At 47.2% G+C, this 15,307-nt stretch overlaps 1 protein-coding gene across 2 annotated transcripts in view; it reads left to right on the forward strand.

Annotated features, from left to right (window-relative positions):
• Nucleotides 1–15,307, forward strand: part of dapk1 (death-associated protein kinase 1) — a 52,564-nt gene that overhangs the window by 26,394 nt on the left and 10,863 nt on the right. For both annotated transcript variants that reach the window (XM_030359463.1, XM_030359464.1), the window contains exons 8-20: nucleotides 1,314–1,466; nucleotides 2,646–2,691; nucleotides 2,968–3,057; nucleotides 3,256–3,348; nucleotides 4,400–4,519; nucleotides 6,150–6,248; nucleotides 7,244–7,342; nucleotides 8,362–8,460; nucleotides 9,044–9,241; nucleotides 9,663–9,860; nucleotides 12,391–12,489; nucleotides 14,287–14,364; nucleotides 15,052–15,268. In XM_030359463.1, the coding sequence (XP_030215323.1) occupies nucleotides 1,314–1,466; nucleotides 2,646–2,691; nucleotides 2,968–3,057; nucleotides 3,256–3,348; nucleotides 4,400–4,519; nucleotides 6,150–6,248; nucleotides 7,244–7,342; nucleotides 8,362–8,460; nucleotides 9,044–9,241; nucleotides 9,663–9,860; nucleotides 12,391–12,489; nucleotides 14,287–14,364; nucleotides 15,052–15,268 (1,589 nt within the window). The remainder of the gene's footprint in view (nucleotides 1–1,313; nucleotides 1,467–2,645; nucleotides 2,692–2,967; nucleotides 3,058–3,255; nucleotides 3,349–4,399; nucleotides 4,520–6,149; nucleotides 6,249–7,243; nucleotides 7,343–8,361; nucleotides 8,461–9,043; nucleotides 9,242–9,662; nucleotides 9,861–12,390; nucleotides 12,490–14,286; nucleotides 14,365–15,051; nucleotides 15,269–15,307) is intronic.

The raw sequence follows: 15,307 nt of genomic DNA on the forward strand, positions 1-15,307 counted from the left end.
GGCATGGCAATGGGCCTCAGTCACCTAGCATCCTTGTTCTCAACGCTAGCTGGGTTACGTAAGCGAATGCGGAACTGAATACAGAATTCCCCATTTCAGTTCTCCTTAACACAATACGACAGTTGGTCATGATAGAAGTGGAATAATGGTTTGTTCTCTACAATCTCGGCCCGAGATTGTAGAGAACAACGTTTAAATCCTTTTGATTAACAGCCTCGTTGAAACCTTGATTCTGATTAGTCGATAACTGCATTCAGGGCTCTGTTATTTCTGAATAGCAGACCACTGCTATGAATAACGGACCGCAACGAGACCTTATTTAGGACCATCGATTCTGAACAGACGGAAGCAATTTATTTTGCGTAAGCACAAAAAAAAAAATTAAGTCAATAAAATCTATTCTTGTTATTGTTTTTGATTTCTTCAGCAGGTAGAAGTATAATAAGCGATAATTCCAACCCCTTAGCTTTGCATCACGGTCCTCCATCAACCTTTCAAGCATGTATATCGCAATAATACATTAACATAATGTATCGGTGGGATACCCATATTATTTATTCATCCAGCATTTATTTTCTCATAAAGTCATTAATCATAAAGAGTTTGTGATCCAGTTGTCTGGACTTTATATCCCCTGATTAAAATCACATGTAAATGATTCGTTAGTTTCCCCAATCGTGGTTGGTTTACTCATTCCTCAAGCTTCCTCTGCTTCTCACACAGTGTGAAAAGCAGACATCCACTTTGTGTGTGTGTGTGTGTGTGTGTGTGTGTGTGTGTGTGTGTGTGTGTGTGTGTGTGTGTGTGTGTGTGTGTGTGTGTGTGTGTGTGTGTGTGTGTGTGTGTGTGTTGTACAGCATTGGTTTACATTAATTCTGTGTGCAAAGGGGCTAACCCTTCATCACTTATCATGGTGAATTACCCCAGCCGTTTAGTTTCTATCATATCTCAATAGAACTCCTGCCATTGAAGTAAAGTGGGCGAGGGAGCCATGCAGCTGGGGTTTCACAGGCCCGTGTTTGATTTACAAACCCCTTAGCTTGATAGCACGTCTCGGCTAATCAGGCTCCGACGATAGCGAGCCCTATAATCAGCTCGCAGTCACTCAGAGCTGACTCTCCGCTCTTCCGTTCTCAGGGCACCGAGCCCAATCAATGCGGCCCATATTGAAAGGCACTGCTGAATAACAAACTCAATCCACTCTCTTTTGTTGTTTCTCCACTCTCCCAATTGTTTTTTAACCATTTCTACCTTTCTTTGTCGACCTTTGACGAGCCCGGTTGTTTCCTCCTCCTCCCCCCCCCCCCCCCCAGTCTGAGTGGCGCCTCCCCCTTCCTGGGTGACAACAAGCAGGAGACGCTGGCCAACGTGTCGGCCGTTGACTACACCTTCGACGATGAGTTCTTCAGCAACACCAGCATCCTGGCCAAAGACTTCATCACGCGGCTCCTCATCAAAGACCCAAAGTACGCGTCCGCCCCTTCCCTCGCCTCGCGCACAGCCTGAGACGCTGTTCTCCGGAGGACTTATTGCTATTTGTAAATCGGCATGTATATTTTTAACGTGCGGTTTATTTCCGTGCAGCACTCGCACGGAAAACGGATACAAATACAGTATGCCGAAACAGGCCATAAATCATCCGGGGTAAAATCAAAAGCCGCATGCCAGTCCGAGCTGGCCCCGATCTCGGGGTTCTAAAAATCGTAGCGCGTCCTTAAAGAACCAGGAAGGTCTTAATGGCCCCTAAGTACCTCAGTGGAACTAGTGTTGCTCCTGTCGTTTTCTCAGTAACACTAAAGCACATGAGATGTGCAACTCATTGTTCCTGTATGGTCCACCCTTATAATGTGACCGTCTCTGGCGATCCATCCATATAACCGCACCTGCAGCCAAGCGGCCTATTCCGCATTGATCCCCATTATGAGCAGACACTATTGATTAAAAGGTATTTCATGGTAAATCCTGCAGAAGAGCATCGATGTGCAACAGTCTTGGTGACCTTGAGTACAGGGGTATTCCCTTCACACAGATGCACACTTGCGCCTTGTTTGACTCAAACGCCAGGCAGAATGAGGCGAGGATCAGTGCTTCATTCTGCTGATGGTAGTGTACACCAATCAGAACAGGGTTTAAGTCTGGTCTTCCATGCTGGCTGTGAGCTGATGAAACAAAGACACTGCATTACTGATTGTAGTAATGTTTTAGCACAATTGATAACACACACACACTCACTCATTCACTCACTCACTCTTGATTGGCCCAATGATGAATACTCTTGCATTTGCAGTTTTATGAATGGTAGTATGTTTGTATCTCTGAAACAGAACCACTTATCGCTAAAGGTTTTGCCCATGACCAAGATTGGTCGGGTTGGTAGGCTCACCGTTATGCTTACTCGTCAGATGATTTGATCATTTTATTTCGAGGGTCAGCACAAAAGTTATTTAAAGGTGAATTGAAAAAAAAACAAAGAATGTTGAAATGTAGCTTTGCTTGTAATATAGTTTGTAAAATTAATAATAAATTCACAAATGCCAGATATTATTGATTGGTGTTGACTGAGACATCCAGCTGTAAACATTGACATTGATAAATGAATGTGATCATTACCAAGCTCTTGCTTTAACTTGTCTCCTGTTTAACAGAAAGCGGATGACCATTAAAGACAGCCTTCTGCATCCCTGGATTAAGGTTTGGATTGATTACACTTGCTATTTCAGATATATTCAGATATTAAATTGATCACCGATATAGTTGTGACTGGTCATTTGTTTTATACGTCGTCAAATATCACTGTGAGGTTGGATGAATTGTGTGTTTTTTTGACGGTATCAAATATTTAGCTTCGACGTTTGCTTCCACATTATCGTTTGACAGCGATTGTTATTTCTTATTGTTCATGCTTCTCAAAGGCACCATCAATGCCAACAAATGACAGTAAATGTCCGCTGTTCTTTGTCCCGGCAGCCAAAAGACACCCAACAGGCTCTGAGCCGCAAAGAGTCTGCGGTCAACATGGAGAAGTTCAAGAAGTTTGCCGCGCGAAGGAAATGGAAGGTGAGACTTCCACCAGGGATTATAACATATCTTATACCACAATGATAATAAACATTTATTCAGGATTAGAAATACAAATAGATAACATGGAGCAGAGGATTACTGAGTGGCGTACAGCAGCACGCTCAGTGATAAACATGGTGAGCTGTATACCAGTTGAAGTGTTACTCTTAAGGTGTTTCTTCCATTCTCTTCCAGCAATCTGTGCGTCTCATCTCCTTGTGTAACCGGCTGTCTCGCTCCTTCCTGTCACGCAGTAACATCAGCGTGGCGCGCAGTGATGACACGCTGGTAAGGCCTGGGAATCGCGAACAGCAACACAGCGACGGGCTGTGGTGAATGTATTTAATGTATTGGATGTATTTAAATAAGGTTAACTTGATTAGGTTTGCCGGTGACTAGCTTGTGTCCCATCACGGGCTATATCAGTCCTGTGCCTTCTATTGTATTTTCTATCTCGGTCTGTCTCACTCTCTCTCACTCTCACTCTCACTCTCACACTCACTCTATCCCTCTCTCTCACTCTCACTCTATCTCTTGCTCTCTCTCTGTATTTTGCTCTCTCAATATCTCGCTCTTGCTCGCTCTTTCTCTCTCTCTCTCTCTCTCTGTCTCTCTCTGTCCCTCTCTCTCGCGGTATCTCTCTCTCGCGGTATCTCTCTCTCTCTCTCTCTCTCTCTCTCTGTCTCTCTCTGTCCCTCTCTCTCGCGGTATCTCTCTCTCTCTCTCTCTCTCTCTCTCTCTGTCTCTGTCTCTGTCTCTGTCTCTGTCTCTGTCTCTCTCTCTCTCTCTCTCTCTCTCTCTCTCTCTCTCTCTCTCTCTCTCTCTCTCCATCTCTCTCTCTCTCTCTCTCTCTCTCTCTCTCTCTCTCTCTCTCTCTCTCCCCCTCCCTCGTGTGTGTGTGTGTTTGAGTGTTATTCTCTCTTCCATTCGTCTTCTTCCCATGGCTTTGTGCAGTGAGGCGACCAGCCGAAGTTAGACCTGTCTCCGTAGCGCTCCTCAAAGAGACTCAAGCCGATCCACTGCACACAGAAATACATCTTGTTCCCCTTATATCTTCTTGCCAACAAACCACCGAAATGTTGCTTTATTTTTGTAATGTTTTGTATTGTGTGTGTGTGTGTGTGTGTGTGTGTGTGTGTGTGTGTGTGTGTGTGTGTGTGTGTGTGTGTGTGTGTGCGTGTTAATGCCTAACTGCTTCAAACAGTGAGACGGGTCGTGAGTCAGAAAGGCTGTCTGGGGACAGCTTTATAAAAATCCTTCCGCCAGAATCCTTAAATAAGAAATCAGGGAACTCGGTTTGACTCCTCCATGAATATGTGATCATGCTCGCTCCAAACAGGACGAAGAAGACTCCTTTGTGATGAAGGCCATCATCCACGCCATCAATGACGACAACGTGCCGGGGCTTCAGCACCTGCTGGGCTCGCTGACGAGCTACGACGTGAACCAGCCTAACAAGGTGAGACGCACACACACACACACAAACGCACACGCACACGCGCGCGCGTGTGTGCGCGCGCACATACACGCACGTGCATACAGACTATCACACATAACTCATTTCCCACACACACACACACACACTCAATCACGCAGACATAGATCAACAATAACACAGACACATACAGATCAACACACAAACACACACTCACTGATCATCACACACTGAATAATCGGCGCGATTCCATCCCCACCAGATCAAAAGCTTCTCCACACCTTGTCTGCATTAATAGGTGGGGACCCCTGCTGCTTTTTCTGCGTTAAGTGTGTTCTCATCAATCATGGCTCGCGTACAAAACACACAAAACGGCTTACCAGGCCGTTTACAGTGTCTGTGCCAACGATCCGGCCACATAACACCATGCCCACCCCACCCCCCAGGGTTTAAACAGAGGTCAGTGAAGAGTGGATTCCAGTGGGAGTTCCCTGTAGCTGGATCTTCTGTAATTAACTCCATACCTCATTGTAGCCGTCTGCAGGCAGAAACGCCAGCAGCTACTTGTGCTGCTAGCCAGTCTGAGATAGCAGTCTGAGATAACCGTACTCATCCGAATCCCCTGAAGCTTGTTGCCAAGATATCTAAGGATATTTAAAACCCTATCTCCAGCAGATATAAACACCACCTTGGTGTGTGTGCACATGAGTGTCTGGTTGCGAAAAGAGTTCAGAGGAACTTTGCTTTGCTTTGGCATTCACACTTCATACCGCTGAAGGAAGATCGCGTCGAGCTCAGAGGATTCCTTTTGCTTCTCCGTGTTTCTCCCTGACGGGAGAGGACATGAAGTCTGCTGACAGCACACAGAGGCGGAGGGGAGAGAGGGGAAGAGGGGGGGAGGGGGTGGAGGGGGTGGGGTGGAGGGGAGAGAGGGGGAGGGGGGGAGGGAGTGGAGGGGAGAGAGGGGGAGGGCGGTGAGGGAAGGGGAGATGAAAGGAGGGGACAGGAGAGGAGGGGAGTGGGGAGAGGAGAGGAGATGAGGGGACGGGAGAAGAGAGGAGGGGAGATGAGAGGAGAGGAGGGAGGTGAGAGGTGGGGAGAGGGGGAGAGGGGGGAAGGGGGATGTAGAGACACTAACAAGCTCAGTAGGGTGTGGCGGAGAAGAGGGAGGGGGAGAGAGAGAGAGAGGGGGAGTCATGGAAGTAAAGAAAGGAGATGAGGCGAGAGTGAAACAAGAGGGCAAGAGTGAAAGGTAGAGATGACTCTGAGGATAGGACTGCATGGATAAACGACGGAGAGACACGCGATAGACTTAGAGGGACGGTGAGGAATGTTAATGGATTATTCCTCCATCTGCCTCGCTCCCTTCCTCTCTCACCTTTCTTCGATCCTCTTTCTGTGTCTCTCTCTCTCTCTGGCTGCATTCAGAACCACTGCTACAACACTCTGTCCCAGCTGTGCCGTTTTCCCTCCATCTCGAACCCATCAGAACAAATCATTTCAAAAACAGGGTCGTTCAAAACATTTAGGAAGCCTTGAAAAGGATAATATTGGAAGGTACTGTTTGTGTTGGTGTTTATGTGTTGTTTGTTTGTTTCGCTTGTGTGTGTGTGTGTGTGTGTGCGTGTGTGTGTGCGCGTGTGTGCGTGTGCAGCACGGTACCCCCCCTCTGCTGATAGCGGCAGGCTGCGGGAACGTCCAGATCATCGAGGTGTTGATAGCGAAAGGCGCGGAGATCAAGGCCAACGATAAGGTACTAACTCACCCACTCGTCTCCGTCCCTGACGCGGGACGCCAGGCCACGGGCCGGGCGCGCATAAAGCAACGCTCCTTCTGCGGCCTCACGAACCATGAAATACAGCCTCTTACCGACGCTCACTGGGTAGCCACCCAAAGGCTTCACAGCGTTGATGGATCACCACCAGTAGAAGTGACAGATTGATGACCACCCCCCCTGCTACGAGCGGCTGGACAATCCGATACACGTGGCCCCCTACTCTGTATAGCCCCGTGACAATGAGAGGATGGGCTGCTCGCCAGTCATTCGTGATGTACAACGATAATATGCGTTGCTTTCTATGTCAATCGACGCTGAAAAATGACTTTATTCAGAGCTTGTCGCTTACCAGACTCATTAGCATATTGTGGAGCAGATGCCTTTCTATATGTTTATTGGTGTCTGGATGATTAATCATCACCAGGGGTTATCTTTTTTCCAGACGATTCATGCTCATGCATATTGTATATTTAATTTAATTTAACTTGCACCTGATGCCTTCTTTAAATTTTCCTTACTATGGTCATTATAGTATAATTTTATGCTATTTTCTATTGGTCATGGAATAATAAGACTTCCTTGCATTTTATTGGATATCTTTCTATAATATTATGTATTCCATTGGCAACATCAAAAATAAGGCTTCCTTGCATTTTATTGGCTATCTTTATATTATGTATTCCATTGGCAACATCAAATATAAGACTTCCTTGCATTTCAAATTCCTAAAACGCTTTCGGTGGCAGGAAACTCAATAATTCCAGGCTCACTTACCATGAAAAAGATGCAAATTCAGCACAACTATGGGAAAAGGGTTCCTCTGAAGCCCAGTTGGCCCATGGAGTGTTTTGGATGCGTGTGGTATTTACAAAGTGGAGGCTGCTGGTAGCGTCTGCAGCCATGCGATTGTGGCGCCGGGCGAGGTCATTGATAAATCCCGACGCATTGCTTTGCATTGAAACCCCTCACAGAGCGGGACCAACGCTATCTATTACGCAGCAAGACACGGACACGTCGGAACCCTGAAGTTCCTCCATGAAAACAAGTGCCCACTGGACGTCCAAGATAAGGTGAGTCACACTCATTCCTCACCTCGTTCTCTCTTTCTTTCTTTCTTCTCTCTCTCGCTGCTGCTCCCTTTCCCACCCTCTCCCTCTCTCTCCCACTCTCCTTCTCTCTCCCTCTCTCTCATCCCTCATCCCATGCTTCACACATACACATTTCACTCGCATCAAGCCATTTCAGTCCTCACACATTCCTGCATCAGCATATTTTATGCACACAACCACCCATCCGATCAAACCAATCAAGTCTCACGTGGATTTTTGTTTCACCCGTGACATACATATGAACCAGGAAACGCACACAGAGTAGCCAACACAAGCATGCGGATACACACACATGCATACATGTACACAAAGGACACACACAGCACCCACTAGAGGAGAAAATCAGTAACGGTGGCATTTCTGTTGCTGTTGCCATAGAAACAAGACTTGCTGAATAAGGGTGTGTGTGTGTGTGTGCGTGTGTGTGTGCGATGCCCTCATGTAGGTTAAACTGCATGGGTGTTCACGCCTGCTTTTAATGCTGGTGATCTTGTTGGGTCTTGCCTGTAAAGCAGGATTGTTGAAGAAATCTGTCCAATTAACCCCGACGGCATTTGATCGCCCGATGGAGAGTAAAGGCTGCTCGCTCCTCCCTGAGTTCACTTAGCATGAGTTATGGACACAATGCGTGCATGTGTGTGTGTGTGTGTGTGTGCGTGCCTGTGTGCTCTCAAGGCTGCCTAAGCGCATGCTTGTGTCAGCAAGTATTTTGAGTCCTCAGAGTATGTATCGAACTGTATTTAAGAACAGAATCATGACTCAAAAATTCATGACTTGCTGTATCGTTTGAAGCAATTAGCATTTGCCCGCCGCCAGTCTCCCCTATGAATATTAATTGTTTCCCAGGTTGAGAAACTCTTCTTAGCAGAACTTCACTACAACGACTGCTAGGCATTTGTGGACGCTCCCTAAAAAAGAGGCGTCAAAGTAAGAAGGGGTGCGTTTCAAAGTCGAACGGTCCTCTGTTGTTCTCCGCGCAGAGCGGGGAGACGGCTCTGCACGTGGCCGCTCGCTATGGAAACGTGGACGTGGTCACCTACCTCTGCAGCATCAAAGCCAACCCGGACCTGTCCGACCGGGTAAGAACATCAATCAGCCTGTCTTCAACACACTACCTGGTGGTTTCAACACTGTAAGGCATGGTGTCTGTTATGATCACTGGTGTACACTGTTATGTACACTGTTAAACTTGAGTTTGTGACGGTCAGTTGCCTAATTAGTTACTCTGACATATCTTTGTTTTAGTCTCCCTTCACCAAATTTGTCAAAGCTTTTACAAAAAGTGAATATATAGGACTTGACCTTTTATGAGGACAATCCCTAGCTGATTAAGATTAAGTAAGAAAAACGACTACTAATAAGGAGTCCTTAGGTCAAAGATGTCTACCAATATGAAGTCGGGGACATTAGATTCTAACTTCCACTACGGAGTCAGAAACTATGATTCCAAATATGTCGACTGATAAAGATCGTGAGACTGTCGATTCAGGATGTCCACCACCGAGGAGTCAGAAACTATGGATCCAAGGCCTCAAAGTGCCTCGATTCCACCGAGAGGAATCGACAAAGAGACCCACAGGTCAACCTCAGCGCCTTCACCCTCTCCCTCTCCCACCCTCCCTCCCTCCCTCCCTCCCTTCCGTCGGTCTCCCACCCTATCAGGAGCAGGAGACGCCGCTGCACTGCGCCGCCTGGCACGGCTACTCCGCGGTGGCGCGGGCCCTGTGCCAGGCCGGCTGCCACGTGGACGCCAAGAACCGCGAGGGGGAGAGCCCGCTGCTGACGGCGTCGGCGCGCGGCTTCGCCGACATCGTGGAGTGTCTGGCGGAGCATCGGGCCACCATGGAGGCCACCGACAAGGTGGGTGTGTCTCGAGAGGGCAGAGGTGGTCTCCCCCCCCCCCCTGCCCGTGGAGGAGGTTCACCACCTCAGCAGGCGAGACCGAGAGATGGTTTGAATCCTTTGTGGTGGGAAAAGTGAAGGGCAGCAGCTGAGAGGTGAACAGGCATTCCCCATCCCGGTTTTGTCTGTCGGACATTGTTTGGCGAGAGTTGCACAAAAAGAAGGAGAAACGTACCCAAAATTCAAGAGACTTATTTGGGATGCGAATCCAATGAATCCAACGGGACATTAAAGTTATCTCCAAAAACCGGACTGAAAACACTCAGAGTCAGCCGTTAGTTTAAAATGCAGATTGTGCTATTTAATAAAGGGTGGATTTAGAACAACATTTTGTGTGTGTGTGTGTGTGTGTGTGTGCGCGTGCGCGTCGTGTCTCCAGGACGGCCACACGGCGCTCCACCTGGCCGTACGCAGGTGTCAGCTGGAGGTGGCGCTCTGCTTGCTGAGGCACCGCTGCCACGTGGACCAGCAGGATCGCCACGGCAACACGGCGCTGCACATCGCGTGCAAGGACGGCAACCTGCCCATCGTGGCCGCCATCTGCGGGGCCAAGGCCGGACTGGACCTGCCCAACAAGGTCAGGCTCGTCTCCTCCCATTAAACCTGGACCAGTCCCACCAGTCGCACCAGTTAGAGATGACGCTTCCAGCAACATCATCATGGTCTAAGCCAATGTTTAAGGGGACCTATTATGCTTTTTCGACTTTTATGACCTATAAACGTTGTTATAATGATTGATAGTCATGTTTAACCATACTAAAGTGTCAAATAATGACGTACATGCATTTCGACGTATTCCCTGCTGACAGTCTGGGGTGGCTGTGCAGAGCGCTAAACACTCGGGACAACGTTTGCGATTCACTTGTTCACATTTCCGGGAAGTCGTCTACGCAGAGGCACTCCTGCCGCGCCCCCATATGCCTGGTCAAATCTGCCCGCGCGCGCGCTTCAAGGAAGGTAACCAATCACAACGGAGTTGGGTTGGCAGGAGGGGGGCGAGGGGGCGGAGAAGGACGAAACCGAGCGTTCACAGAGAACGCTGAAAGCGCCCAGATGAGAGGAAGAGTTTCCCGAAAATCTACATCGTTTTTTGTGTATGGTTAAACACGCCTATCAATCATTATAACAAAGTTTATAGGTCATAAAAGTCGAAAAAGCATAATAGGTCTCCTTTAAGCTAACAATAATAAAAATACCCAGTTCACCCAGACTTTAGACCATGTAATCTAACGTCTGAATTGTGATACTATTGAAGCTCTAAATCTCTTCCCTTTAGGTCTCCCAGCTAGTATGTCTGTTGTCCTAACTGAAGCTGAGATCGGTGTGGTCTTGGCCGATAATGACCGGTGTTTCACTGTGTTTTAGCGGCACCTAACTAAGGAATGTACGAGGACATTCTTTGTCCGTGGTGCTTTTATGATTTCATAAAGAAAACGGGGCAGCATTTTCTACAAAGCAGCATCGCCGATATCCCGGGTAACCTGCTTGGCCTGGTGACATGCAAACAAACGGTCAACATCACGACTTCCATCGTAGTCTTAAAATAGTAACCGCAAACAGGAGGCTCCCTGTTTCACATTGTGTGTGCATGTGTGCGTGTGTGCATTCAGTGTTTGCCCAACGAGCCGTTCCCTCTGAAGGTTTTGTTTTGACATGGCTACCCACACATTGGACCTTGGTCTTGTGTCTATAGAGGACACCGGCCGTTTTAAATATATTCAGATCCAAGAGGACTCGTGCAGCCGGAGCTCGTGCATTGGGCTGTATCTGCACACACACAAACACACTCTAGTTTTGAAAGTGAAGAAAGTGCTGCGATTTGTATGACGATCTGTTTGTTTTCTTGAACCGTAACAGCACGCATCTCGGCCTGTTGGCCCCTTTCGCCTCCAGCTCTATGCTAAACATACTAAACTATACTAAACAAGAACGTCTCCCTGTCCTCCCTCCCTGGTTCAACTTTGAACCGCTTCTTTCTTCGTTTGAATCACATGGGTGCTAATTTAATCCGTCACCACAGCTCAAGCGAGTGTGAAGTGGATGTCGAAGGCACTGGGAGTCTGTGTGGAGCAGACGGAACAGGCTGCGTATCGTCGCGACCGAGCCGTGGTTAAACAAACCCCGAGGCGACGGAGGTCTTGAGACCCGGGACCACGGCCGCCATCGCGCCCCTTTGTTGTGTTGGTACAACGGCATTGTTCGCGCGGCCACAAGTGGAAGGAGAGCCGGTTGATATTGCTCAGCATCGCTTCACTTTTATCTATTGTTTTGTCAGATGTGCTCATATTTCCCTCGGGGAAGGGAAGTCTCCATTACGCGTGTGTTAGCGCACAGTTCCAGCAGCAAACCACGGAAAACCCCCACCCCTTCTTATTGATTTTTCATTCCCCGGCCCTGTCAGCGCGTTAACAGATGGGCGTTAGTTTCCGCACGTGGTTACGAAACGATGCATACTGTGTCCCGTTCGGAGTCTAGTCTTTGTTTAATGTTCTGCACCACGGTGTCATTTGTAGTCCGCACATCATTGCAGACCCGCTAGCAGAACCTATTTTTCTTCTCCTCCTGGCCCTGCAGGTCTGTTGTAGCCGCACCTAGAGTTTCAATCAATACTCGGTTACTGTGTAACACATCCAAAACGTCTAAATGTTGGAATTGAATATGGGAACGCAAGTAGGGAATTCCAACCGACAACATGGGTTGCGGTGATGAGGTGTGTGTGTGCGTGTGTGTTCCTGCTGAGTTGTTATGTCACTCAATTTGTTTCAATTGTAACTCAATAGGGCGCATGGTGACTCAAGTGTTTTTAGCTGAAATGCTGAATCTCCTCAGCTATATCGTTTTTTCAACTGAATCGCAACTTATGCCCAATCGCAATACGTTTACGTACCAGCACTCAAACGTTGCAACGTGAGGTCCCTGCGGACTCCCTTGCCGATTCCCCTCCCTAAAATACACGAGCTGAAGGAGCAACACTTTAGAAGTGTCAGAACAAAACACGACTTTCTACAAATGTAGATTCTCTTGTTAAAAAACAAACGACCAACCTCCTTCCATCCTCTCCACTCCACTCACCACGGGCTCTTCTCTCCCCTCCCCGCTGTGTGCAGTACGGCAGAACGCCCCTGCACCTCGCCTCCAACAACGGGGCTCTGGAGGTGGTCCGACATCTGTGTCTGGCAGGAGCTAACATCGATGCTGTCACCAACGTGAGTCAACGCTCTCTCACACACACACACACACACACACACACACACACACACACACACACACACACACACACACACACACACACACACACACACACACACACACACACACACACACACACACACACACACACTCTGACAATGCCAAAGACAACACTCGCACCAAACCGTCGTGGGCACTGTTGCCTGACCTTGGAAAGGTAACCAGCAGAATAACAATGCTGTTTCTTCCTCAGGCTGTTTGCATGATATCAGTGCCAGAACACAAAAAGAGCCAAAATAGGAGACGTATAATATATGAATAAGAGTAAACACCCTGGGTGGTTGGCATGCAGATTCATTTGGATAAGTTAATTTTATGCTTGGGCTGTCAAGCAAGTCTTTTCCTTTATTCACCCCGTTTTTATGTATATGTAATATACGTGTATATATATGCTAAACAGTAGGAAAGCGCTGAAAGCAGATTTGGGACACTAAGAGGATTGGGATCTGCCTCTTTGGTGAATGCAAGGCTTTGGGTGTGAATAATGTCAGGGACACCGTCCTTATAAGTGTCCCCATTGAACCCACATCAGGCTGTTACTGGGTGTCCATGATCTTGTGTATCCTTCTTGGCTCAAACTGCATAAGTGATGCACAGTGATTATATTGGCTAAATAAATGTATGTTCTTATTTGATCAAAGGATTAGTGATACTGCTGAGTGTGCAGCTAAAGGGAAATGTCTTCCTATTTAACCTGAATAAAAATGGAATTATTTACATTTTAGCACACATTGATAAAGTTATTACAAATATTGCTCATAGTAATATCTTTAGCATATATTTCGATTCATAAAATACCCTATATAAAAATAAAAAAATGTTATATATGCAATTGTACATTGACTAGATGGGCGAACAGCATTTTCTTTGCAAAGATTATATACATGTGTGATTTTAAATAGATTAGTCCCAGCCTATGATGTGACACGGTCTAAATGCTATCCCCAAATCACTCCACATATAGCGTTGATGTCTTTCTACAGAGGGCTTTAGTAATACCTCTCTGAAGGGAAGGGGACACAGGCATCAACACGGGGGTTTGGGGCAGCTGGTTGTATAGCCAGCTATAAGGGTCCTCTATAAATGTTTTAACATTGATTTGACGCTTCAATGTTTTAAGCTGAATAAGTGACATCAAAAATGAGAAAGAGGCTTTCTCTGGAGTCAACCTAGAGTAGACGAGCTACACATCCATATGCTCCTCTCTCCTCCTCTGCCGTCGATCCCCTGCCTGTTAATATTGCATTATGGCTGAGATGCTATACATGTTTAATCTAGGAGGCAGCTACTGGGGTCATGTATCATTTATTGGCCCTTTTTGCTCAGCGTCTTCGATTGTTTGGTTCCTCAGGATGTGTTATTTGGACGGTTGAATGGAATGACTTTAAAAAAATTGCTGCCTCACATAAGGTGCATATAATATGTTATCGGTTTGAACTTGAATTTCCGAAATGGTTTGAGTCTGACCGTAGAGTGTTGCGTATTAGTAAGACATGTTTTGCCCTTTTCTTCAGAATGTTTTGGAAGTATATTGTTAGAAAATATTTTATTACAGATAAAATGTTTCTTTATTTGAGATTTGGGACAGATTGATCGATTGCAGGAATCAACGCTATGGAAACCTTTCTGTGTGAACCAGGCCTGAGTGGCATTAGGAGTATGATGAGCATGTCTCTAAACTGATGGAAGTGTATGGAGGGAATTGATCGTAGAACATTAGGTTTGATCTCCTGTTGTTGTTTTTTATTCCAAAGGACGGCAAGACTGCAGAAGATCTGGCCTCAAGCGAACAACACGAAGTCATCTTCGTACTGCTCGGCAGGCTTAAAAAGGTACACGCACGCACGCACAAGCACAAGCACAAGCACAAGCACAAGCACAAGCACGCGCACAAGCACAAGCACAAGCACACGAGACACCACCATAGCTGAGCATAGCAACACCGGTGGGTTGAATGCTGTTAGAATCAGAGGAAGGGCTGAATAGGGGGATGACATTGAAGTCGCTGTGTGGAGGTGTTGAACAACGTCATTCTATCAAGTCTGCTAGACTCGACCAACTTCTCCGTCATCTTAGCTCTGGTGCTAGCAACACCTTCAGTCGAGAATCAATGTTGCAGATGAAAACACAAATAATGTATAACTGATAAACCAAGCAGCAAACTCGCTGCATTTTGTAGACCAATAAACTGATTTTAGATTGTTTATTAAATCGAATGCATATGATAAGCATTGGGTATACTCCAAACAGTTTGCATAAATTCTGTTTGAATTTTACGTTACTGATGATCTTAAATCAGTTGTAAACACCTCAAGGACTATCTCCTCCAAACACATTGTGAAACACTAAAACATGAACCTTTAGTCATTCGGCAGACGCTTTGATCCAAAGCGATTGTACAAGTGAAGCTGAGAGCAATCAAAGCATACAACCAAAATTGGAGTAGCTACGAAAGCCAAGGGAAAGTGCTGCACAACCCATGGGTTCAGCTCTCAACAGGGTTGGGTCTCTCTCCCCAGGACAACCACAAGCTGAGCTACATCCAGCAGCTGCGTCCCAGCCAGCTGCTGCAGCCCAGGATCAAGCTCAAGCTGTTCGGGCACCAGGGAGTGGGCAAGAGCACCCTGCTGGAGTCCCTGAAGTGCGGCATCCTGCGGAGCCTGTTCAGGAGGAAGAGGACGAGGATCTCCAACCCGTCGCGCCACCCCAGCTCCCCCATCGCCTCCAAGCCCGCCGGTAGGGGGAAGGTCTCCTAAGTCAGTCGCGTCACGGATA

The sequence above is a fragment of the Gadus morhua genome, chromosome 6 (assembly GCF_902167405.1).
Source record: "Gadus morhua chromosome 6, gadMor3.0, whole genome shotgun sequence".
NCBI classification, from domain to species: domain Eukaryota; kingdom Metazoa; phylum Chordata; class Actinopteri; order Gadiformes; family Gadidae; genus Gadus; species Gadus morhua.